The sequence below is a fragment of the Nomascus leucogenys genome, chromosome 13, assembly GCF_006542625.1.
Source record: "Nomascus leucogenys isolate Asia chromosome 13, Asia_NLE_v1, whole genome shotgun sequence".
Taxonomy (NCBI): domain Eukaryota; kingdom Metazoa; phylum Chordata; class Mammalia; order Primates; family Hylobatidae; genus Nomascus; species Nomascus leucogenys.
The window spans coordinates 4,824,401-4,850,925 of record NC_044393.1 but is presented as its reverse complement, the minus strand read 5'-3'; the positions used below and the strand labels follow the sequence as shown (position 1 = coordinate 4,850,925).

The following is a 26,525-nucleotide window of genomic DNA, read 5'->3' as shown; positions in this document are numbered from 1 at the left end:
GAGCCAGCCTGAGGCGTGAGTCAAGAGTGTAAAGTACACCGAGCTCCTTGGCAAGCAGGCCGTTCAAGGGGAAGGTGTCACTCGGGGAACACTGAGAAATGTGTCTTTCCCTCAGCCCCTGACAGAAAAGATAACACCCCTTGAGCACAGCCTTTTCTCATCTGTTCTTGCTCTCGGATGGGGGGCTGCTACTCCGGAGCAGCGAACTGGCGGGCGGGGGTGCGCCTGTGAGTGCGCGTGTGCGTGTGCGTGTGTGCGCGCGCTCTCGTGGCCTTCCGGCAGCTGGCAGCTGTCCCGGCCCCCACCCCACCCAGCCGCGCCACGCCACGCCACGCCGCCCCCGCCCCTCGCTGTCCTGGGTGCGCCTCGGGCCGCTGCGCTCCTGGCCAGCTCCCCCCAGCGCCTGGGAGGCGACCCCCAGTGCGCCCGGGTTCAAAGGCCCGGTGAGGGAGCTCCAGCCCCTCTGGGGGGCGGGGAGGCGACGGGGGTGGTGCAGAAGCCAGAAAAGCCCGAGCCACAGCCGGCCAGCTCCGCACAGGGATGGGCAGCGCGCTCTGAAAGTTTATGACCGCCGCAGCCAACTCCTGGCCAGAGCTGGAGACGCAGCGAGCGATCAGCCGTCCTCGAACCCCCACAGCTGGAGGGCGAGGCCAGCTGTACCCGGCCCCAGTGCCCTTTCGCGGCCACAAGCGGCCGTCCTCCTGGTCCGGTGCTCAGGCGCCTGATCTGGGTTCATGGAGCCGGGGCTGTGGCTCCTTTTCGGGCTCACAGTGACCTCCGCCGCAGGTAAGCGCACGGGGCGGCGCGCCTCTCCTGGCGCGAGCGCACACAAAAGGACCCAGGGCGGGGGACCCGAGGCGCGGAGAAGATGTGCGTCGCGGGGAACAAACTCTTGCCTGGGCTCTGCACTCCTGAAGACGCCTGGGGGCGGGCTGGGGAGCAGAAGCGGCGCACAACGACTACCCGCACGGGCTCTGGGGGTTGCAGCCCGCGCACGGGCTGGAGACCTGCTGCCTGGGCCGACTTGGTCAATTTTTCATGAAACTGGGGACTTTTCAGAAAGTTTGCGAACTATTCAGAGGCTGTGCCAAACGCTGGCAAAGTTTTCAGGAAGTATGCAAAATGCATGCAAGTTTTCAACGGGTGCAAATAGCTTGCAAGCTTTTCAGAGAGTGTGCAGATAGCTTGGAAACTTTTCAGAAACTGCGCAGAGCTTTGGAAACTTTGCAGACATTTTGCTTGCTCCACCCCCCTCCTCAGGTGTTTGGGGGTGGCGGGTGTTGAGGGGTCTGCACACTCAGGAGCCCCTCAATCTGCCTCCTGCAGGATTCGTGCCTTGCTCCCAGTCTGGGGATGCTGGCAGGCGCGGCGTGTCCCAGGCCCCCACTGCAGCCAGATCTGAGGGGGACTGTGAAGAGACTGTGGCTGGCCCTGGCGAGGGGACTGTGGCCCCGACAGCACTGCAGGTTCCAAGCCCTGGAAGTCCTGGGCAGGAGCAGGCGGCCGATGGGGCCCCTGAGCACCACCGATCCAGGCGCTGCACGTGCTTCACCTACAAGGACAAGGAGTGTGTCTACTATTGCCACCTGGACATCATTTGGATCAACACTCCCGAGTAAGTCAGCCTTTTGTGGTGAGGAATGTGGCTCCCAGACCAGGCCCACATCTGCTCATTCCCAGGAGGACCTCACTCCACCCCAGCCCCACTCAGTTAGCCCAGAGCCTGCCCTGGCACAGCCTTTAGCTCTTGCTGGGGCCTCCTGCCAGCCCTGGTCTCTTCTGCAGGTCAGGGGTGTGACCTACATCCCCCCTGAGGGCCTGGCCCAAGAGAAACTCAATCCTGAGTTTGATCCTGTGGAAGGGGGAGCTCTCTCTCTGAATGAAGTGAACTGACCAGGGGGATTAGATACCTGAGAAGTCTCTCTGAGCCTCTTTTCTGAGACAGAGAAAGCCCCGAAAGTTTATCTCATTCCCCAGGGGCTAAGGGGGCTCATACTCACTGTTGACCCCGCCAGGATCCAAGGGGTTTAAAATTCCTTGAAAGCATCCTGGTCTCCAGGGAGTCTAAGGGTGGGTTTAGCTGAGCCTGATAGAACCTGCACAGTCCACTCGGGGTGGAATTTCCCTGGGTTGGGCTCCCTTCCTCCCTGCGGGCCCCCCTGGATGCCAAGGCAGGGTGAATTCACATCAGCTCGCCCATGGGCCTTCCACAGGCTGGCCCTAGTCACCCACTGCCATGGCCGCAGAGGGCCTTCCCTTCTCTCCTGCAGTCCTTAGGAACTCTCTTATCCTAGGGCCTAGATAGCACCATCCTGAATTTGTCTTGGGGTTCGTCCTGTGGGGAAGTCAGCCTTCTCCTGGGGCCATGTGGAGAGAGTGTGGCTCTGACAGGGGAAGGCTTTGATGACTCCCAGTGTTCAGGGAACCCCTCCTGCAGACACATCATCTTGCAAGCCATACAGAGGGCTTGACCTTGCTTGGGTCACCAACCCTCTGGCATTGGCTTCCCCATCTCTAAGATCTGGGACTTGGATCAGACGCCTCTGAGTTCTGTTCCCTGGGTGTTCGTGGGATCTCCTGGGACTCCTGCTTGTACTCTATTAGGGATTCTTCACTGAGAACTCAGAGATGGTTGTGAATGCAAACCCCTGGAAGCCTGGAAAGGCAACTTTGCCACCATGTCCCAGAGCCATCTTGATTCAGGTTCCTCACGGTTACTTTTATCCCCAAGCCCCATAACCTCTGAGCCCTTGGTAGCAGCTTTCATGGGGCTCACTTACCTACCTTGTGTCATCGGCACCTCAAAAATGAAGTGCAGAGCAGGGTAGTAAACCTGAGGGGTGGAATGTCTTTCAGACCCGGGGACAAGACCTCTAATCACATCCGCGATAGATCTGGAACATCGCCCTATCATGCTCGAAGGGCAGGCAGGGGCTTCACATTGAGCCAGCAGGACACTTGCACAGGGTCCTGCACTCAGAAAGACTCTGGCTCGGCTTAAAGTCCTGCTGTCACTTAATACTTTCTGAACCAAGAGCTGCACATTTGCATTTTCTCCTGGGTCCCACAAATTCTGTAGCTGGTCATGATATCCTGATTTGCTGGCTGGGCTGTGTCCACCTAGAGGATGGGAGGTGCTTCCCTGTTTCTTTCCCTTTGTGGGGAAGATAGAAGCTGTGAGTGTTGGGCCATCATCAATTGCCTCTTACCCTCAGACGGCAATGGGAGTCACCTTTCCTTATAGCCCCTGCACCTTGGCACCACCCTTTCTGATTCTTATCCCGCGTCATTGTGCTCTGATCAAATTCACTTCACAGAGTGGAGGGCACTGGGCAGTCACCAGGAACCGAGTTCTTGTCTTGGCCAGAATCCCTAGCTGTGAATCTAGAAGGAGAAAGAAGAAAGCTAATGGAATGACAGGCGGGGACCTGGGGTGGTGGGCAGGCGGGAGAGGATTTGGAGACCATCTCTTTCGTTCGTTGCCTGTTTACCAAGCCCCGGAGCACTGGCTGGGGAGGAAGCGATGACTTGAGACATGTCCGAGAGTCTCAACCAACACCCAGTGATCTGTTTAAAATTCTGTCTCATGCACCCTGCGATCGTTTGAAGTCCTGTCTCATGATTTCAAGTTTGTCCTGAAATGAAGCTGTGGATCTCTGACTTTTTCCAGGACAGCCAACTTGATAACTTTCCCCCTGAAATGTGATTTACCTCTTCCCCTCCTTCCCGACCCTGGTTCAATTTAAACACGATGAAAGAAGGATTAAATCTGGTGTTTGGGCATCCCCTGAGCTACTTGGGAAACAAAAATGACAATAGCCAGACTTGAGCATTTTGAAATTAGACAGATAAAATAATTTTTATGAGGCAGAATTTCCCGAATGGCCTCCTTCCCTCCCTTCCTGCCTCCCTCCTTTCTTTCTTACCCTCCAAACTTCCTCCTGCCCTCCCTCCCTCTCCCCCTCCCTTCTTTCCCTCTTTTCTTTCCTTTCTTTTCCCTCCCTCCTTCCCTTCCTTCCCGAAACTCTGTAGATGTGTAGATAGGTCTATTTGTCATCTTTAAAATATCTCGGACAAGACTGCAATTTGAGAAAATGGGCTGTAGTGACAGGGAACATGAGTGATGGGGAGTAATCTAAAAAATCACTGAATTGAGCAAAACTGGAAGTGAGTGACACAGTCTTTTCTAGTGGTTCTGTCTCCCCACTAGATCACAACCCCACCTGTCACGTGTTCCCGTCTCCTGCTGCCACGCCCTCTTCATTCAAGGACTGGCCTCGTTCTCCAAATTTCTCCACCAGGTGTGATTTCTCCCTGTCCCAGCGGCAGCTGTTCTGGGCACTAGAAAGAGCCTTGATTCTTGTGCCTCAGTCAGGGGTCTTGAACTTTTGGGTGCTTTTCACCTTTCAGAGTCTTTCCTCCCATGGCCCATCCAGCTGCGTGAAGACAGAATCAACACTCCTAGTCGATCTTTGATGGACATTTCTCTGAGTACAGTCATTTTTGCTGCCTTCAAGGATCTGCGATGCGCAGGAGTCACGTTGGGAGTTACTACCGAGACCCGCTTTGCATCTCCTCGAGGAAAGTGAACTGTCTAGTCCAGGCTCAAGAGACTAGTTGGTCTGTTAAGTCTCTTTTGGAAAGAAGGTCTGAGATTCCTCGGCTGTCCCTTTAGCCCTCCTGCTTTTTTCCCTCCTTAGTCCTTCCAGACCCGAGCTCGGTCGGCCCTTTCTGTCAGCACCCAGCACGGCATGGATGTTCAGGAAATACTGGTTGACTTTTGGCTAAGTCCTGCCACCTGGGTACTCTGGCTCATCTTTGCTCTTGCTGAGCCCCTAAATCTCCAGTGCCTTCTCCCACACAGGAGGCCTCTTTCTCCAGGTGCCTGGCTGCTCCTCAGGGTCCTGCACATCCCTGTAGACGGGCGTGGGCAAGAGAATTTTTCTTGGGGATGTTGCCCATAACTTCCGTGATATCTTCCCAAAAGTCCATGGCCCCAAAGAGGAACCAAATTTATACTTGCCCCTTCAAGGCTGCTGGGATCACAGCTCTTCAGCGGGATAGCATGATTTCCATTAGCCTTTCCTTGGCTGTCCCCCACAGTCCCCAAGTCATCCCACCACTGCCAACAAAAACAAAGTCCCAAATCAGAGAAAAACATATCCCATCCTATTGTCATGGAAAAGTTGCCAAGAATAAGATAGTAAGGGGACAGGTGGTGAACAAGAGGTCCGTGTGCCGGTGTCCTTGTACACTGCGGCTGTTCTTTATGAGCAGACTGAAGAAACAGATACCAGGTAGCCGGGGCCTGTAGGAGTCAGGGTTCTCCAGAGAGACAGAACCAACAGGGTGTGTGTGTGTGTGTGTGTGTGTGTGTGTGTGTGTGTGTGTGTGCAGATTAGGCATATATCAGAAGTGCAGTTGCCAAAGGAAATATTTGGTTGCTCTTGGGGGCCATGGACTTTTATGGAGGATAAGACGGAAGTTATGGGCAATGTCCCTCCAGAGGTATATATATGGAGAGAGACAAAGAGAGACTTTAAGAATTTGGCTTGCACGATTATGGGGGCTGGCAGGCCAGAAATCTGCATGCCAGCAGGCTGCAAATTCCCGAGGGAGTTGACGTCAAGGAGGTCTGGAAGCAGAATTCTTTTCTGTTCAGGAACCTGTCTTTTCTGTGAAGGCCCTCAGCCGATTGGATGAGGCCCACTACATTTTGGAGGGTCAGCTGCTTTGCTCAAAGTCTACTGATGTAAATGTTAATCACATGTCAAAAATACCTTCAGGGCAACATCTAGGCTGCTGTTTGACTAAACAACTGGGCACAGTAGCCTAGCCAAGTTGACACCTAAAGTGACCCATAACGGGGATGTCAGCTCAAACCACATTTCACGGTGGACCAGCCCCTCAGAGCCTGGCTGAAGACTGAAAACCTGTTCATCCAATGGCTGACTGAGCTGTGAAGCACCCAGCAAAGAGCCCCACTGTGTTCCTCCCCGCCCCATGAGCTGAGGGATCCTGCCATCTGTTCATCCCTCTAAGGACATCTGAGGGAGGCATTGTGATGCTGGATGGTAACTGTGTTTTCCAAACCAAAATCTGACACACATGGGCTGGCAAATAGGAATGTAGTTATGAAAAGAACAGGGCAGGATGTTGGGAATCATGACCATGGTGGAAAATTTGGGATTTACACTCCCCACTTGTGGAGAAGACTCCAGAACCCAGGAATGCTGCCCTTGAGTCCTGGCCATGACTATCTGTGTGACCTTGAGCCAGGAGGTGCTGTTGCCTCTCTGTGACCCTCTGGAAGGTGCAGACATCAGCCGCTCCAGGACAGTGAGCTGCCAAGTCTCTCCTAATCCCAATAGTCTGATCAGCTCCTATCAAGATGCCCAAGCCGGCTTCCTAGGCTGCCCTGGAGCAAGCCACACTTAATCCGGCAGGAATGCCATTTGTTTGGAGTTCTTTTCTCCCTTGAAGGCATAAAGAGTTAAAAAAAAAAAAAAAAAGAATTAACAAAACATTTAAACTTGTATTTTAATGTGTTCTACCACAAAAGGGCAGCGTCACAGATTCTGGCTTTGCCTTCTGTGCTCTTCAAGAAAGGCATCTTGGCATGCTCTCAAGAAGAGATATTCCAAATTTTAGAACATCCCAATAGAACGGTTGGATCTGGAGCCCCAACTTCCTGCACATGAGGAGCCAGCTGAGCACCAGAATGTGATTTTGAGATCTTGATAAAAGTCACCCTGGGCCAGGTGGCTCACACCTATAAACCCAACACTTTGGGAGGCCGAGGTGGGCAGATCACTTGAAGTCAGGAGTTTGAGACGAGCCTGGCCAACATGGTGAAACCCTGTCTGTACTAAAAATACAAACAATAGCCAGACATGGTGGCATGTGCCTATAGTCCCAGCTACTGGGGAGGCTGAAGCAGGAGAATCGCTTGAACCCAGGAGGTGGAGGTTGCAGTGAGCAGAGATCATGCCACTGCACTCCAGCCTGGGTGACAGAGCAAGACTCCATCTCAAAAAAACAAAAGTCACCCTGACCTGTGAGCCACACCTGGCAGTATCACTGTTGGACATGTGGCCATTTGAGGCAGAGGGCCAGTCTTTCTGCCATCATGGTTTTGGAAAGGAGTCATGAATAGTCTGCTACTAATCATGATGCCGAGCATGGATGGTGAGGATGGCCGACCATGACTGTGACCTCATGTCGTCTCATGGGATCAGCTTGACAGCCCCATTAGTTGGATGCTATTGTCCCTGTAGTTTACAGGAAGAAGCTGAGCCCAGGAGGCGGAGTCAGTTGCCCAAGGTTGCAGAGCTTGTGAGTAGGGACTGGGCTGCCAGCCCAGAAGTTTGGCCCTGAAGCCTGCCGTGTAAGCCTCCTCCTGTGTGCGTGTTCCCAACATGGGCTTCTTAGGTGACTAATATGCCATCTTAGGTGACTCCTGCTTTCGTTTATTCAATATGTTTTCCCCGAGTGCCTCACCTGGGTCAGTACTGAATGGGGCTCTGGGACCCAAGAATGAATAAAAGACGTGGTTCCCCATCCATGACTGATTCAGGGTGGTTTTGTTCTTTTTGAGACAGTGTCTCGTTCTGTCGCTCAGGCTGGAGTGCAGTGATGCGATCATAGCTCACTGCATCCTTGAACCCCTGGGCTCAATTGAATCTCCCACCTCAGCCTCCCGAGTAGCTAGAACCACAGGTGCATGTCACCATGCCTGGCTAATTTTGTGATTTTTTTTTTTTTTTGTAGAGATTGGGTCTTGTTATATTGTTAGGGCTGGGGTTTTGTTCTTTTTGATAGTGATGATTCATATATATAATTCTATGTAATCATATATTTGCCCTTTTGCAAGATTATTTTTATTAACATACGTAACACATGGGCAAAGCCCAAATCCTTGGTCCATCACAAGTCCTACATTTTATTTTGGAAATGTAGCCTTGGCTTGCATAGAAGCACGTGACTCTCCTTTAGCCTACCAGAGCCCTTGGTGGTTTCTCTGTGGGTAAGAGGGGCTGGTTGAGCGTGCACTCCAAGCAAACCAGAAGGTTTGTCCTGATGTGAGAGATGCTGGGACAGAGGGGGCTGAGTCTGGGGGAGAGAGCGAGGGACCCCCAGGCCATGAGCCCCATTCCTGGGGCAGGATTTTTCTTTTCTTGGCTGCTGCTCTGTGCCTTGTTCTGCCTTCTTGCTTCTTGGTGTGGTTACGGGAGCAGGGCAGACATAGGAAGTGGGGCTGCTCAAATCCATCTCTTCTTGCAGATCCAGCTTCACACTTTGGTTTAGAGACTCCTGGAGTTTAGAGAGAAATGGGGCCTGGGGCCACTCATCCAAATTGTCCCATGGAGGAGGAACAGATCCATTTGTAGGGGTTAAGAGCTCAAACTGTGGGCTCGAATGCCTGGGCTGGAATCTGGATCTGCCACTTAGGAGACGTCACCTCTGAGAGCTTCAGTGTCCCCATCTGGAGAGTGGGGGAATAGATAGCACTCTATGAGGAAAGATGTTTTCAGGATGACACAAGAAAGTACACAGGGCGTGGTTAGCACAGCGCCTACAATCTAGTAAACACTCAAGTCTTGAAGACGGTGGCCACAATGATAACAACACAACCTCCAGCCCTGCAGAGGCCCTTCCTGGGCCAAAACCAGTCCTCCTGCCATATCCAATCCTGTGATTGGAGGATGCTGGCTGGTGAGTAGAAAGTCCTTTCTCAAGTGCTGCTGGGGTCCACCTCTTTGGACCTTCTGACTGTGATCTTAGCTCCTGGAGTGCCCCGGAGCAAGCCTGTCCACCCTGTCCCCTGCAAGAGGGTCTGTTAGCCTCAATTAGCAGAAAGCTTACAGACTCTGGGAAAAGGTGTGCCTGGCTGTCTGCTGTTGCTGATAAGCAGCCTGATAAAGACTCTGTGGTCAAAGGTCGCTGGGCTGGGCTGAGATTCAGTCCCGCCCTTCCAGCCCCGCCTTTCTGCTATCTATTGCTTCCCTCTCCCCTTGGTAAATCATTGGAAGTTTTCAGGAATGGGGCCTGGCGCTCTTTGCGGGCACCGGTCTGGGGCTGTGTCTGTGAAATAGGAGGTAGGGGTGGTGATTGGGGTGATTAGGGTGTCAGTTCAGGAGAATAGGAATGATCTGTTTACCTCTTTGTTAAACACCTACGCTGAGAACTCTGTGAGGCATCTGTGGCTCTCATGTCCTTGGTACGTCCAGCAGAGTAGATATAATGCCTTGTAATTTGCAGCTGAGGACCCCATGGGGCCCCAGTAGCCTCACCTCTGACCTCACCCAGCATTGCCTAGGACCTGAAGTGGGTGTCACCAACCGGGAGTCACCAGGAAGCAATCGAGGAAATCCCACAGACATCGATTTAGAAGACATCATTTCATGATGTGCTTTTGAGACGGGCATGTGAAGAAGAGGGTGTTGGCCAGACTAAAAGGGAGCCTGAGTGGCCGGGCGCTGTGGCTCACGCTTGTAATCCCAGCACTTTGGGAGGCTGAGGCGGGCGGATCACGAAGTCAGGAGATGGAGACCGTGGTGAAACCCCGTCTCTACTAAAAATACAAAAAATTAGCCGGGCGTGGTGGCGGGCGCCTGTAGTCCCAGCTACTCGGAGAGGCTGAAGTAGGAGAATGGCGTGGACCCGGGAGGTGGAGCTTGCAGTGAGCCGAGATTGCGCCACTGCACTCCAGCCTGAGCGACAGGGCGAGACTCTGTCTCAAAAAAAAAAAAAAAAAAGGGACCCTGAGCTTGAGGTTCTGACTGATCATGGTTTCAGGAGTTTTCCCCCTCACATAACCATTTCTATCTCTTCCTTAGAAATTAGCGCACTTTTGGGTACCAGTTTTCAGTTGGAGTGGCATATTTCTTAGAACACTGGACGGCAAGATACTTCTTTAAAACTGGAGGGACTTAGGGCTAAATTTCACAGTTTGTTGGAAAGGTCAGTCCTATGAGGTCTTTTCTGTTGGGGATGCACAGGTAGAAAGCTCGTTTTCTGCCCCAGAGTCAGCAGGAGGGGTGAGTGGTCCAGGAACAAAAGCAGACTTGGTGGAATGCAACTCATCTCCGCTTGGGAGACAGAGGGACTTGAGGCTGGAAGGCAGTTTGATTTGTAGCAAGAAAACTTGGTACAAAGAGGTTGTGACCCTGTGTGACCCCGAGGGAGAATTTGGATTTCTGCTAGATGAAAGGGCCATTACAGTGAGGAACTTGGCCTTAAATCTGAAGGCAGATGAAAGGCTCTGATGTGGCTGGTCATGTTTGTTCCTGCAAGAATTTAAAACAAAGGAAGCTGGGAGGCAAACAATGCTTCTGCTTTATGATTCCGGTTCCAAACCTCAGAGGGGGAGCTGTAAAGGGTGACCCTGTCTACGGCACAACCCCGCGTTCCAGTGTATTGGAAGTGGATGGTCTCTGTTTTGCATGAGAAAGTGACCTGGTCTCCTTCCTTGTCGTGTTTCAGTTGAATCAGAGTTCCTCAAAATTAGAAATGCACACACATATACACACAGACTTTTGCCCACTTTGGAATAGAAATTAATTGCACTGGGAAAATAAATTGCAGAGCATGGCGGAGTATAGACGGCCACATGTGAATGAATTGCTTGTCCACATAGTTTTGGGAGCTTCGGAATCCCGGCTCACCCACCAAGCCTCCCAAGAACAGACAGACAGGCCGAGGCATCGGCTCTGTTTCTCATCTGCCCCACCTCAGAGTCTTAGGAGGGCCAAGAGCTTTGGGAGAACTTGGGGACATTCACAGGCTTGGAAGCACTGGCCTCCTCTTCTTTTGTGGCCTCCTCAGGGCAGACTTGGTGGGAGCTCTTAATAAACAGTAACTCAGGAACAGAACAGTCAGGAAGGCCTGTTCCCTGGCTCAGTAATTTAAAAACCAGAAACAGCTTCATTTCATACGCATTGATGACAAAAGTGCTGACAGACGCGACCAATAACGTGACTGGCCCGCTGGTGGACAGTTTCGCCTCACAATTTGGGGAGTGTAAAATAGCTCTGCCGAGAGTCAGAAGCAACTACATGAGACAGCAGAGCTCCATGTAACTTCTCTGGATTTTTAGGAATGTGATTTCCATGGGTCTCTTGCAGGGCTGGGAATAGACCGGAGTAAGTGAGGCACTCCCTCATGTACAAACTTTCAGGAGGCACCAGAAAGTAGGAAAAAACAAGTCAAATACAATGCACTATTTTCAGAAAGCCAAAATGAGTGCAAAAAAATTCATAATTGACCAAATATTATCTTTAGTAAAGGCAGGATCCAGCCCTGGGCTTGCTCCACTTACCTCACCTGCCTCACCCTAATCCCAGCCCTGGCATCTTGTTTGAGGATAAAGTCTGTGTCTCTGATAGAGACTCGGTAGTTTGAGGTAAGTGATAAATCTATCGGAGCTATGATTGGAAAGGGGTCCCGATCCAGACCCCAAGAGAGGGTTCTTGCACCTCGAACAAGAAAGAATTCAAGGCAAGTCCATAGAGTAAAGGGAAAGCAAATTTATTAGAGAAGTAAAGAAACAAAAGAATGGGTGCTCCATAGAGCAGTGGTCTGGGCTGCTTGATTGAGTATACTTACAGTTATTTTTTGATCATATGCTAAACAAGGGGTGGGTTATTCATGAATTCCTGGAACTGAGGGTTCCCCCTTTTTAGACCATATAGGGTAACTTCCTGATGCTGCCATGGCGTTTGTAAACTATCATGGCGCTGGTGGGAGTGTCTTTTAGTGGCTAATGCATTATAATTAGCATATAATGAGCAGTGAGGACAACAGAAGGTCACTTGGGTTGCCATCTTGGTTTTGGTGGATTTTGGCCATCTTTTTTTTTTTTTTTCCACATCCTGTTTTATTAGTGGGAGTCTTTGTGACCAGTGTCTTGTGTGGACCTCCTGTCTCATCCAATGAGTAAGAATGCCTCACCTTCTGGCAATGCCGCCCAGTAGGTCTCAGCCTCATTTTACCCAGCCCCTATTCAAGATGGAGTTGCTCTGGTTCGAACACCTCTGACAGAGCTACCAAAAGGGCATTACGCAAGGACACAGACAATTAGGTTAGGTGGAAGATGAGCGTATCTTTAGTCATTGTGATGGTGAGCATAAGTCTTGCTCGTGAAGCTCTTTTCCATCCTTAACCTGGTGTCTCCTGGAAATTAGCAAGGGTGTCTTCTCTTGCTTTCTTTAGATTATTCAAAGGCATGTACGATGGTGTCGGCATTTCTTTTTAATCCCTTTGCATATAACCCCATCTTTACGAAAATACTTGCTCCCTGTTTTCCCTCTTCTCCTTCCACTGCTGGGAACTATTTTGAGCCCTGTCTGTCTGCAGCTTTGCATAAAGTTATAATGAGGCTGGGCCAGGCAGCCACGGATTTCTCATGCTTACATTCGGCCTGGAATTCAGCAGGGTCACTGGGGGCTGGGGAGAGAAACTCTAGCCTAACTCATTTGATGCATTTGGGTTGTACCAGATGGAGGGAAACCTGCTAATCTGTAGGATTCCATAGACAGCTTAATTCCCCAAGTTTTGGAGGAGTTTGTTTCTCTAATTTTTTTTTTAGCCATAAGTCTTGAAAATCCCACACCACATAACAAAAACAGAGGTATTTTTCTGTTGCTCTCCTTTCCTTTGACCCCCTGGTGCTTCCTCCAAATATCCTTAAGTGTGCAGGTGCCTGTGTTAGGGGAGGAATAGGTCAATGGTCCAATGAGCTGATGGGATGATAAATTCTGCGACTTTGAGATTCTTTTTAATCTCAGCCTTATGGTAATAGGCCATGGAAGAGTGTAAACAGTTTGGGCTAAGGCTTTCTAAATACAGTTGATGAGATCCTGGGAACCACTTATCTTGGGTGGGATGGAGCACCTCACTTTGAGTTTGGTGTTAGTGCTGGGGCAAAGGTCTAAGGCCTTCTCCAGTGATTGTGCTATTTAAGGATGTTCAAGGGATGGTGAGGGCCTTTGGAAATATCTGAGTGGGGTTTGGAGCCAGAGGGACCCTGGAGAGACCCAGCCAGCCCTTTTGTTTCTCAGGCCCAGAGGGAAGGTGCCCACCTTTCCTGTGAATGAGTCATCCTTGTGACTAGAAGCCTGGATCTGCCAGCCTAGTGAAGCCTCTGTTTTGCCTCTGGTACCTTACCTATCTATGCAGCCTAGTTTCTCCACCAAGGTGCTGATGTGGCCTGCAGGAGTTGTTGCCAAGACGTAATTCTTCCATTTCAAGTAATCTAGAGGCCACAAGTAATCTAGAAGGTTTTCTAGGAAAACCCCTCAAAGACCAGCTGATTAAGGACAAAATAAGTAGAGATCCATTGAGTCAGCCAAGAATGTCATATGTTTGGGACACTGGGTAGGGCCGTGCAGTGATGGCTCATTTGGACCTTATTCATTCATTCATTTAACAGGTGTTTATTATTGAGATATTGGGACCTGATTTTGAGCCAGACATGGTGTCAGCTGCCCTGGATGGAGAGGTGAATGGGCAGACACAACCAGTGGCTCCGGCTGGACAAGGTCCTGCTGTTGCTGAGCCAGGGGGTTGTGCCTGGGCCAGACACCATCTGTCAAATGAAATGAAGGAACTGGCCCTCCCTCTTAGATCTGATTGGTAGGGGTTAATGCTCAGTACTCTTTTTGAAAATGTATGTGATACTGTTAAAATTCTCAAACAGCCAAGTCCTGGGTAATTCCAAAGGTTCTTTGAGGGTGAAAGGAGGGGGATAAAGTAATTTTTTAAAAAGGCAACAATTAACCCACAGCACATTGCTCACTGCTTTTGGTATTTCCAAATATTCTAGACTCATGGGCTCTTTCTGAGGGCTGCAGGAGATGGACTTCCCACTTGTGGGGTGGTGGGATGAACGGTCTGCCTTGGGTCCTCCCAACTTTAAGCCGTGAGAATTTTCTGCAGCAGAAGTAAAGCTATGAATTGCCGGTTCACTGTTCTGATGTTTAGGAAGCACGAGCTTTGTATAATATTCTTTAGAACCAGAAAGCGCCTGTGTGTGTTCTCTGCTTATATAATGAGGTCACTGAGGAGCTATGTTTCCTGGCCTATTTTCTTTCCTGGAGGTTGGAAGGGCACCCCATGGGCTGTCTGGCATAAGGCCTGGCCCAGAGCAGACTTTCATAAGCATTTGATGAGTGGGCAAGGAATAAGTTCAGTAGAAGACAAAACTTCTGAGGTGGTCAAATGAGTGTCCGGGGTGGGCTCTGAGCCTTCTGGGAAGGAAGGGATGGCATGCCTGCCTCTACCTGCTGAAGGACAGACAGTGGGCAGCGGGCACACCTTGGGGAAAGGAGGGCCATAGCCTGCTTCCACCTGTGGAGGACAGACATTTCACAGTGCACACACTTGGGGGAAAGGACTCCAGCCAGCTTACTGTGCTGGGTTTGTCCTGATTCTGAACATGCTTTTGTGTGTGTTGTTGCAGTGAAGAAAATTTTTCCTTGTCCTCAACAGCTGGGGAGACTACAAGCCTTCCTCTTACACCCAAGAGGCCATGGTTGCCATCTCATGAAAGTGAGGTCCAGGATCAGCCAGAGTTCACTGGTCACAAGCAACAGAAACCTAGTCTAGCTGGCAAAGCACAGGAGGAGTTTATTGGAAGGACGCGGGAAAGCTCACAGATTGGAGGCAAGAAGAAGCCCTAGGCTCTGAAAGGAGAGGTGTTAGGACAGGATTGGGGGTCTAGGGGTGCATCAAGTGGACAAGGGAGGGCGGGGCCGCTTGGCAAATCATAGCTCCAGAGTGTCTTCTGATCTCGAATTGCCCCTCAGGAGTCTTGGGAGAGAGGGGGTCCTACTGGCCCAGTTTAGGTCTCCTGACCAGTCCTCAGGCAGGGGTAGGTGAGGCCCATCAATTGACTGCCCCCCAGCGACCTCACACAATGGGAGGCGGGTAATTCTCCAAAGAGAAGATGGCAGACTGGATCCTAGGAGACAAAAATAACCAATGCTGGCCTCAGGCTCCAGAGAATTCCCTGTTTCTCAGTCCTCGGAGCGCAGGTGCCCCTGTTCCTGGTCCCATCCTTCCCCTTTGTCTCCGTGTGTTGTGCGTAGCAGTGTCTGCTGGATGTTTGCTGAAGCGAAGGGTCACTTTCATGGGCCTTTGAATAGTCAGCCACTTCCACACCAGAGATTGCATATGTCGGCATGCTGGAGGGCATTTTGTTTTTTCTAAGGGTATTTGGATTAATTTTTCTATTTCACCCTGTCTTAGTCATTAGAGCCACGTTCTAACTGGTTCAGATTACAGATGGTAAATAAAGGTGATTGACACTTTCCTCCCTGCCCAGGCAGACATTTCTAAGCTTGGGAGAGTTGATGAGTGGTGCCTTCTAGGGAATGTAATAAAGTCTGAAATTGAGCTGTAGTTAGAAAGCATGCGAGGGTCTAGAAGTTGTTTCTCCAGGGAATGGCAGGAGGTAGTATCCAATGACTGCTGGTGCCTGGCAGCTGGGGGCTGCCTCCTGACTGTCTGCTAGTGGGAAACAGTTGTTTCTCCTCCCCTTGGCCACAGGACAAGTCACAGAGCCACGCTTTCTGTACAATATGTCCCCTGGGCCAAAAGGCAATATTGCCTCTGCTTTCCCAGTTCAGAAGGAAAAATGTGAATCGAGGAAGTAGATCATCAACTTGACATGTATCCTAAGTGTGACATGAACATGTTCTATTTGTTGGGGAGACACTCAAGTCACCAGCTGGGCTTTTTAAATGAAAACAACACCTGTATTTAAATGAAACATCACCTCTAATTGTAAAGAGGAAAATAGTATCAGGTACTCATTTTGTTCATGTGTCATCTGACCCATCTGCCTTCGCTTTATGGAATAAACCACTAGACTAGGAGTTGTAAACTCAGATGCTCCTGAGGGCCAGACACGTAAAAAAGATGAGTGAAGGGGGCGGGCCAGGTATAAAACTACTGAAAATGGTGGGGACTGGGGCAGAATGGAGGGTTTATGCCCAGTCTCTGACATCATTACCCGGCTGCCATGCTGGAATAAGAGGTTGGTATTAGCACAACTTCCAATTCTTCAAGAAAAGCTGGAAATTGGGGTGTTTATGTGAAATTTCCAGATTTATCAAAAAACACTATGGTTCACGCCTGTAATCCCAGCACTTTGGGAGGCTGAGGGGGGCAGATCACGAGGTCAAGAGACTGAGACCATCCTGGCCAACGTGGTGAAACCCTGTCTCTACTAAAAATACAAAAAAATTAGCTGGGTATGGTGGCGTGTGCCTGTAGTCCCAACTACTTGGGAGGGTGAGGCACGAGAATCGCTTAAACTCAGGAGGCGGAGGTTGCAGTGAGCCAAGATTGTGCCACTGCATTCCAGCCTGGCTACAGAGTGAGACTCTGTCTCGAAACAAAAACAAAAACAAAAACAAAACACTGTTGACTGAAAAAAGCTGACAAAAATGGCAATTTGCTAACCTCAGTACTGGATTAAAAGTGTATGTGCACAGGGCAGGGCCCCGCCCCTTGTCTGTCTTTTCATAAGTTTCACCCGGAGTCTAGTCCAGTGCCTGCATGTTGAAAAGCAGTTGGCAAATATTTGTTGCATGCTATTCAGTTGTGGGGGGTGGAATAAAAACTGAGTTTTCAGTAGGGAATGACAGTTTGATAAGCTTTCCCAAGAATTTAGAATCTGGTCAGTGGGAATATCTGTGTCTCTTCTTTAAACTTCAGATATACAGGCCAGTTTCCTGATCAGAAAGATGGAGAGTGTTATGAAAAGGCAACACGGAACTTAAAAACAGAATCTTTAAAACAAAAGTCAGCTTTCCTTATTTAAAAACTTCTTGTAGAGAGAAATAAAGTGTTTTCAGTGTGGTGCCGCAGATGAAGAATGAATATGGGAGATTTGGGAATTTAATATTGAATAACACTTATACATGATGTTTGGGAAAACGTGACAAATAAGAAACATTTGATAAATAAGACTCTGATGTCACCATACCAATCAAATAATGAATGTTCTGAATACATAAGTTGAGTGATAATTTATTAGATGAACACACACAACACCAGAGATTGCAAATGTAAGTGTGCTGGAGGGCGTTTTGTTTTTTCTAATGGTATTTGGATTAATCTTCTCACCTGCTTTTCTTTTGCATGGAGCTTTGTGTTATAACTGAGACATGAACAGATGGAAGAGCTGCCTACTTGTATAAAGGATTGTATTCTGAAAACCCCATTCTATTATAGAGCAGTAGGCCCTAGCCACTGGGCAGGGCATGCTGGTCAAAGGTTCTCGGCCAATTTCACTTCACGTTCATGGTCCACCGTTAGGTCCTTCCTGTTCACTACTCAGTAAACAGCCAGCGATGAAGCAGGCCACAAATGAAATATAAATGCTCATGAGATATGAGTACATTATCACAACTGAAATAGAAGTGCTCATGAGCTGGTAATCTGGCGTCAGACCTCGGTAAGAAGGTGGTGTCGAATGAGGTGACCTGTGGCCTTGGGCTCCTTATTACCCTTCTTTATTGCTAAGTCAACCATCTCAAATGCCAAGCTTAGTAGATGGGACTTTTCTGATACAACTCACTTGACCTCCCAGACCAGATAAATAGTAGCTACTGTTTGCTCACGGCACTTTGCTAAGTGGTTTCCCATGCAGAATCTCCTTTGCTTTGTCCAGCCACACTTTTGTTGACCAGGAAGTTGTTGAGAGGGTGAAGTGATCATCATGTAACATAAGAACAGTATTATCAGGTCATGTGTCTCTGTGTGTACCTTGCACATACCTGTACCTACTGGCCTTTTTTCCTTTACCTGTTTTCATAGTCCAACAGCATATAACTCCTGAAGGCATGGACACATAGGGATATGCCTTTCTGTGTCCTTATGACACTTACATTGATACCACGTATATAGTGGATGCTGAAAAATGTTGGAGATTCTTTCAGTGATTTTTGTGGTTATTGAACTCTTTAGGGTGAAAAGAATCCAGTCTCGCCAGACTAGAATGATCTCACCATGAACTACCAGTTGCTCAATCAATAATCTGTTCTCCTGGCCTTGTGTGAGGCCCATGGTGGGTAAAAAAGAAGTAAAAGACCTGCCCTCTCTTTTGAGGATCCGGTAATCTGCCTTTAGACTTGGGTAAGAAACACCGCATCTCTGGGCCCTGTGGGTTAGAGGACTGCCTCTGATGCCACTCTGGCCATGCCTCCCACCCGACTGCAAGAGTCTGGGACTCAAAGCCATATGCATCCTCTTCAAGACCATGTTCCAGGTATTCAGGGGGTGGAATTCCCTACTCACGCATCCCCAAGACCACTTCCAGGGCCTGCACAGGTATCCTCCAGGGCCTGACACTTGGGGATGAGCAGGGCTCCGGCTACATATCTCCAGGCCTGCAGGGTGACAGCTGCTTACAGGATGTGGGGTGGAAGGAGCTTGGAGGAAGCAGCCTGGGGCATCCACGGGGAGTGCTTGAAGCCAGCGCTGGTGTGGGATGGAGCAGGATGGCAGAGAAGGTACTGGGTCTCCACCACATTTCAATACGGAATGGCCAGAAGCCCAGGATTCTAAATTAAAGGCTGGACCTGCAAGGCGGCATTTGGAAGCCACATTTGTCCAGATACAGGAGATAACACTTTTTCGTTTAAGGGTTTATCAGATCGATTGAAACCTTTAAATGATTAGCCCTGTGGGAGGTGGACCTCCCTTGTGAACTCTTGTTCCAGACTCTACAATGTCAGGGGCAGGCTCTGCTGGGCCATCAGCTTCCCTCACCTCCGCACAGGTCAGTCAGCAGACTGCACACCTGGAAGGCCCAGGCCTTGGTGGAGGGGCTTCTGTGCCTCAAGGCTGTAGGGGAGGGGAGGGGGCCGTGCTTCTCTAAACATTCTCTGAAACTGCCAGGGCTCGTTTGCATACCAGCACTTTACTGCGCTTGGCGGCTGGGGAAGTGCTAAGCCTGTCTTTATTAACAAATACCATGTTGCCTTGTTTCCTTACTTAAAACACTTTAGAGTGTTTTTGCTTAAGTTGAGTGGCTCTACACGTGCAAATGCATAATCAGCTGACAGCAGTTCCAAAATTGCAGGTCTCGCTATTGATGGAGAAATGGGAGTGTTGTTATTCCTTAGGTGTAATTTTCACCAAGAAATGGGGGGATGGATTTAATGTCAACACTTAGAGATTTAATGTGGCCCTATTACTGGAAAAATACACCTTTAGCCAAACCCTGCCTCAAAACAATGTCTACATTGTCTTGCTGCACTCCCTACCCTCATTTCCCATTCCTGAGAAAAAACGGGCTTGAAAGAGGGTTCAGCTCAATACAGGGCTGGATCCTGCCCTCTGTCTCCGTTTCCTGAGCACAGATGGCTCATCAGCAGGGCCTGTCTCTGCCTGGAGGGATCCCACCACCTCTGTTTCTGAGGAACTTTGGTGGGAGGGAGTTAGTGGGGAGAACAAGAGTCAAAGAACAGGGTGGGGTCAGTTTTAGGCTCTTGTGTCCAACCCAGCAGGGAGGTGGGGGCGGGGGATTCCCTCCAAGCATTAGGTCACTGTGGGGCGCCCTAGCCCAGTTTGCCCTCACCATCTCAAAAAGGCTTTATGGTGTGTGTTTCCAGTGAAAAGAAATTCAATTTGATTTTATTTTGAAAATGCAGAGGGTGGCTGGGCACGGTGGCTCACACCTGTAATCCAGCTCTTTGGGAGGCCGAGGCGGGCAGATCCCAAGGTCAAGAGATGGAGACCATCCTGGCTAACACAGTGAAATCCCGTCTCTACTAAAAATACAAATAATAACAATAATAATAATTAGTCGGGCGTGGTGGCACATGCCTGTAGTCCCAGCTACTTGGGGGGCTAAGGCAGGAGAATTGCTTGAATCAGGGAGGCGGAGGTTGCAGTGAGCTGAGATCATGCCATTGCACTCCAGCCTGGGTGACAAGAGCAAGACTCTGTCTCAAAAAGAAAAAGAAAAAAGAAAATGCAGAGGGGATGTCAGGACTCCCTTTGAAGTGGATAATTGGTACTACTCAGTGGGGTTCATGGAAACCAAGGTGGTTCATCTTTGGGGACCAGCAAGAAAACCAAGGTTTATTGGAAAAGCGGCTTTGGCCACATGTTTCTTCTAGCTATTAGTAATTTGTTCCTCAAATCAAGCTAGTAAGTTAAGCAACTGCTTTTAACTTCTTCCCACTGAACTGCCTGGCAGGCGCCCCCTTTTTCTCTGGCGAGTGAGGATTTGGATGTGCACACTCACTAGAACCAGCTTTCACAGGTTTTGCTCTGAACCACACCGTCACACTCCTCCTGCCAGCGCCAACCATAAACGAAATTGGTAAGCAGTTTCAAGCCTTCTTCATAACGCGGCTCTTCTGAGGCTGGCTCCACTTTCAGCTGCATGGCCAGGCCCTCACCCGCCTCTCAGAGGCCACGGAGTGTTCCTTCTGATGTTTGTCTCTTTGAGGAAGCAACTTTCAGAGGCCGGGATGCATCTCTAATGACTGTAATTGCATTTGCCATCTTCTCATTAGCACAAACCGCAAGGCCTGCTGTGCACATGGAAGAAACTCAGTTCAAGGCCCAGGTCTGGCCTCAGGCTGCGGGGTCTGATCAGGGCAGGTGGTCTGATCGGGGTGAAGACCCAGACCAGCACGTAGGTTGCCCCACATGCCCTTGGCACAGGAAGAAAAGGCTCTGGAAAGGGTGCTATGGTTGTCTTTAATTATTTCTCGGCTTTCCATGGAATGAGGTGGAGGCCCAGATGGTACTTCCAGAGCCGAGGAGCAGAACCCGGCCCGGAGGAGCTAGGCCGGCCATGGTTTGGTCTTGAAGAGAATGAAAGCCCACCCATGTTCGCAGAGCGCCGAGCCCTGGGGCGTTCAGGCCACACCTGCAGCTGGTTGCCTTGGGTGAGGCTTAGGGCCTCACAGGTGCAGGCACACATGCCCAGATGTCTGCTGGGCTCCAAGAGGGCTGGCTGCTGCCCAGCTACCCAGACCCTCCATGTCCTCCCATGCCCTCAGCCCCAACTCTCTTCCTGGGGGTTGTGGAGGGCAGGGGGTGCACAGTTCATTCCAGAACCTTCCTAAGACCCAGAGCTGTAGCGGGGAGGGTTGTGAACACCAGTTTCTGAGACCTTTTCAGCCAGGCGGCGGTTCTCACTCCACACCCTTGGGGGCCCCTGAGCAGGGAGGCCTGGGTGTGCTCACCTAACGTTATCCTGTGCTTTGCAGACAGACCGTGCCCTATGGACTGTCCAACTACAGAGGAAGCTTCCGGGGCAAGAGGTCTGCGGGGCCGCTTCCAGGGAACCTGCAGCTCTCACATCGGCCACACTTGCGCTGCGCTTGTGTGGGGAGATATGACAAGGCCTGCCTGCACTTCTGCACCCAAACTCTGGACGTCAGCAGGTATGACACCTCCTTCAGCTTCACTCATTTGCAGATACGCATCAACCCTCGGCAGGGCCAGGCCAGGGGCTTCTCAAAGGAAGGTGTAGGATGGTTCAGTCATATCCTGACCCACTGTCGTCCTGTGGGCCAGAGAAAGGAGGTGCTGAGCCCAGAAAAGACCCAGGTCCTCAGCATCAGGAGGGCAGGAGATGCAGCATCCCCACCCCCTTGCTGTGTTTTGGAACAGAAGCTTCACAGTGGCCATAGCTGCATCTGGTTTCCAGACATATGTTTTTCTGGCCTGCACAGCACTTTGTGAAAATCTGAATAAGTTGCCAACACTTAAAAGATTGAAGAATTAACCCCTGCCAAATGCATATTTTTAGCCTTCTCGAAAATAGCCCATGATAAGAGTGCAAAAGTCTTATGGGGCGGGGGGATCCCAGCACGCAGGACCATCTGGTCTCAGAGCCCCCTTCTCTTTGGCCACTCTTGGCTGGAACTGAGTGGGGGCATCTCACGTTTGAGTAGGACGTGCAATATCCATTTACCTGCGTTACTAATTTATCTTACTTTGTAGCCCCTGGAGGCTCCCAAGTTTGAGACCCTGTGGTCTCTCCTGGCTGCTTTAGGGAAGCTTGTAAATCACGTTGAATGGAACCAACAGGCAGTGTCCATGTTTGACCCAGGGGCTTTGAGCTGGTATTCACTTAACAGGTATTCCTGTTAATGCTCCTTACTCCTCTTTTTCTTAACTTCGGGCCAAGATTCATGAACCCAGCGAGGCAGATCGGCCCTTTCAAAACCCTTCCTGGAGCAGGCGTAGGTGAGCTGCCCTGATGCACACAAAAGACACATAGGCAGGGGTGAGCTCCCAACACCCCAACAAGGCAGACGGTAGCGCTCAAGACCCCAGGATCTGCCGTCTGCGAAACCCAGTGTGAACTGCATGGTTTTTCCCTCCTTCTGGGCTTTTAAACATCCGATGAATGAGTGAGTGGTGAGTATATTCTGTACTTTGGTAGAAATCCACCCACCGAGAGTGCTCAGCCTTCAGAAACTGTGCCTGAGACGCAGTCCTTGGGGAACGCACTAATGTGCTCATTGGTGGGGAAGAGGAAGTCATAATTTGACACCGAAAAACCAGCCACAGGGAAAGGCAGGTTGATTCATTAAAACCAGCTCTCTCCCCACAGTAATTCAAGGACGGCAGAAAAAACAGACAAAGAAGAGGAAGGGAAGGTGAGAGGTGCCAACAGAGGCCTGTGTCAAAGGAGGTGAAGATGTGACATGTCATTCCTTCGGGGGTGGGTGGAGGGTGTTTTGAGGGGATGGCATCTGGTCTGGTCCAGTGGGAACCCCAGATCTCATGGGATGCTGCACCCACAGGCAATGGTGCCTTTGGTGGACCGTTTCTGGGGGCAGAGCAGGCTGAAGCTGTGGATAGCTGCTGTCACTTGCCGGGCCCTGGCCACCCTACTCTGTGTCCTGGGAGCCAGCCCTTGCATCCCTTGTAGCTCTGGGCAGTGATGTCCTGCCTGGATTTCACCTGGCCTGGACAAAGCTAGCCAACCACCGCTCTCAGAGGCCCCGCGGGCTGCTCTGCCCAGACCCACGCTTCGCCTCTGCTTCCTTAGCAACATGTGGTCTTTCTCCTCAAAAAAAAATCATTTCTTCTTTTCAGCAGCTGATTCTGGGCAGAGGTGAATTACCGCAGCTTGACAGCAGGGTCCCTTGGTTCGCCAGTTCATTTTATTATTTTTTTTTTAACCCACCTGTCTTTTTTGTATGAGAGATCCTGAGGGTTTCCTGCAGTCAAACTGGGTTTATTTGTCATTCTATCAATCAGAAGTCGTTATTAATGACTCAGCGGCACATCTGCAATGGGATGGTAATTTATGTTCATAATAATAGCCTGGAGGTGGCTTGGGTTTCTACAGGGACTGATCAAGGGAAGATGAAACCATGCTCAGTATACAGGAGGCTTTCCAAATTGGTGCCAGATCGCTTCTAGTCTAGTCCAGAGAGGGATCTGTCAGCATCCATAATAAAAATGGAGCGGGAGGAGGAGGGCCGAGGCGGAAGAGACAGAGCCCGGGAGAGCATGAGTCAGACCCAGATGGTCCCACTTTGCCTCTTCATTCTTTTTCCTCTTTTTCTCTTCCTCACCCCAAACCAAAGCTCCTCTCAGCGAGGGCGGGATGTAATTAAACCCATCCATCCATTGCATCATTTATTCATTCACTTATGCATTCGTTCAGCAAAGACTTGTTGGGCACCTGCTACGGGCTGGGCACCCTTCTCGATGTTGGGGACATAGCAGGAACAAGGCATAGGATCTCTTTTATGGAGCCTAACTAGTGGCGGATGCAGATAGCAAACATGTACAGTAGAGAGTGAGATTGCAAAGAATAACAGAAAGACACGGCAAGGGTAGGAGGCGTGGGGTGGTTGCAGTTTGAGATTGGGTTGACGTGGCCTCGTCCTTCTGACCAGGTGACCTGAAGGAAGGCTGGGAGGAGCCATAGGGATGAGTGAGGGAAAGGGATTTCAGGTAGGGGAACCAGTGAGTGCAAAGGCCCTAGAGTGTGCTCAGGGAACAGCCAGAAGGGAGCCCTATACAGGAGAAGCACACCGGTCCTTTTGCTGTTGTGGTGATTATTACCGTTCTATGTCACATGTTCAAAAGATGTGATTGGTGGTGCAGGTGTCCCAGCAGGAGCTGGAAAAGTGGTTCTCCCAGGTCTCTATGAGTCATGTAAAGCTCTAGTAAGAAGCTTTACTTGGGAAGAAAAAGTCTCTTATTAAGCCAATGTTCTTGCTTTCTTGCAAGATTCAAGTTAGTAATTCCCAGATTCACATTCTCAGAGTGGAAGCTGCCACCATCCTTCGCTTGTGATCATCAAAGATGGGGCCAGGCTGCGGGAGGGCCCCTGGCAGCCTTGTCTGCGGGTGTTATTCTTTTCACACTTTTCCAGTCGGGTGATAGGCTCGGAAATTGCTGAGAAGCACTGGGAAGAGGGTACGTACAGTTCCAATCAGGGAACAGGCTGGAGAGGCAGTGGGAAGACGTTCCCTTTTTCAGCTGCACAGAGCTACAGAGCTACGCTTTCATAACATACCTTTCTTTTTTTTTTTCTTTTGCCCCCTTTCCCCAAGGTTAGGTTGAAGTCAAGGACAGACAAAGCAAGCAGGCTTTAGACCTCCACCATCCAAAGCTCGTGCCTGGCAGTGGACTCGCCCTTGCTCCATCTACCTGCCCCCGCTGCCTCTTTCAGGCAGGAGTCCCTTAGGAGGACAGGCCTGCAGCATCCTGGTCTCGGGAGGCTTCTGTCATTGCCCACACACAGTTCAGATTTCCACCTCTTTATGGACAAGGAGTGAATTTGCCTGGGGCAGAACACCCACCCAAAGAGTCCCCACTTAACAATAACCCCCCACTGTAAGAATGCCCAAATCCGAGTGACCCCAGTTTTCCTAATGGGTAAAATGATCCCAGATGTGCCCCAGAGCATGACGCCCGCAGCTCCGGTTTCATGCAGGAAATTGTTTTTGGAGCGCTTTGGCAGGTTGGAAAGCCACTTACTGGCTTTTGACATGACTTCTCTTGGAGAATAAGTGGACTCCAAGCTAACTCTTTGCAAATGTAAACACATGTCCATCTTGTAATAAATGCAAAATGCCCGTGCAGCAGAAGCATGCGACTTTCATATCCTTGCCTAGAATAGGCTGCATGGTGTATGTCAGTGAGGGCCACGAGGTGTCGGCTTTAGATATAGATCATAGCTCTACAGGAGTTTATAAATTTGAAGCTTATGGGATTTTGGCAGAGAAATTTTCAGCTGCGCTTGATACCCACCAAAAGAATGTATCTCAAAAGAATGAAGGAAGAAGAAAAAAGGATCCTTGATGTTTGTGACAAGAAAAGGAGAAAGTTAGTATCTGCAATACAGAGCTTGTTCCCGTTCAGTGACTGACCCTCTGTATTCTGTATAGACACCAGGCCGATACGTAGTGGAGTTCCCAGGCCTTGTTTGCAGGAAGCCAACTGTAGAGACAGCCCCAGCTCAAGGCTATTAGATTGAATATTTGCTTTCATGAGTAAATGTGGATCTTTGGGAAACGGCTTCAAAATAAGTCACGAACACAAGTTCTTTGTAAATTATGTAAATTCCTGTTTATATAAATTGGCAACAACTTGCACTGTCTGACAGTTCAAAATCTCTTTCAGCTGCGCTCTTCCCACCGAGCTGAGCTTACCGTGAGTGTGGAAATGTGATCCTGCCATGTAAAGTCACCTGCGCGGGGGAGAGGCTGCCCATCTCACTCAGTCACAGAGAGATAAGAAACGGCATTTGAGTGGGTGTCCAGGGCCCCGGAGGGAGACATTTAAGATGGTGTATGACAGAGCACTGCCCTTGACCAAATGTTAAATTCTTTATGTGTATTTCATAAGTTATTACAGGTATAAAAGTGATGACCTATCATGAGGAAATGAAAGTGGCTGATTTGCTGGTAGGATTTTGTACAGTTTAGAGAAGCGATTATTTATTGTGAAACTGTTCTCCAACTCCTTTATGTAGATCTGTTCAAAGTAGTCACTGTATATACGTATAGATAGGTAGATAGGTAGGTAGATTTTAAATTGCATTCTGAATACAAACTCATATTCCTTAGAGCCTGAATTACATTTTTAAAATGCATATGCGCTGTTTGGCACCGTGGCAAGATGGTATTAGAGAGAAACCCATTAATTGCTCAAATACTCAGAAAGTACTGTCAAAAGCCTAATAAAAAACCTAAAGTTTGCTCTGATTTGTGGGTTTTTTTCCTCACTGTCTTTATGTGCATGGTTGCGCATCGACTTTTCATGGACCTCTGGAGAGGATGGGAAGAAGTTGTGGTTTGGGAAGTGGAATCCATCTAAAGTCAGTTATGGAGCTAGATGAGGGGCTGCCTGAATATTAAGGAAGAAGTGGGGTTTGGGGACCGTTCCAAGAAGATAAAACATTCACAGCAGTCAGGAAGAGAGAAACCTGGGGAGAGAGCTGGTTCTTCCCCCAGACCATTGTGTCTTCCTAGCAATAGGGAGGCTTCCTTGTGGCCCTGCCAAAGATGGCTGTGCAG

The 26,525-nt window shown here is 49.8% G+C and overlaps 1 protein-coding gene across 5 annotated transcripts; it reads left to right on the top strand.

Annotated features, from left to right (window-relative positions):
* The first annotated feature begins 348 nt into the window (after window positions 1-348).
* On the top strand, window positions 349-26,213 carry EDN3 (endothelin 3). Of its 5 annotated transcripts, none has more exons than XM_003277515.2 (5): window positions 349-786; window positions 1,327-1,615; window positions 21,240-21,416; window positions 22,595-22,640; window positions 24,563-26,213. In XM_003277515.2, exons 1-5 carry the CDS (start codon window positions 735-737, stop codon window positions 24,689-24,691), a joined length of 693 nt encoding a protein of 230 aa, XP_003277563.1. In that variant the 5' UTR covers window positions 349-734; the 3' UTR covers window positions 24,692-26,213. The 5 variants fall into 5 exon arrangements, with proteins under 5 accessions (XP_003277563.1, XP_003277564.1, XP_012367186.1 ...); XM_003277516.3 differs by having other exon boundaries at window positions 365-786; window positions 22,595-22,675; XM_012511732.2 differs by having other exon boundaries at window positions 533-786; window positions 22,595-22,647.
* The last annotated feature ends 312 nt before the right edge of the window (window positions 26,214-26,525 follow it).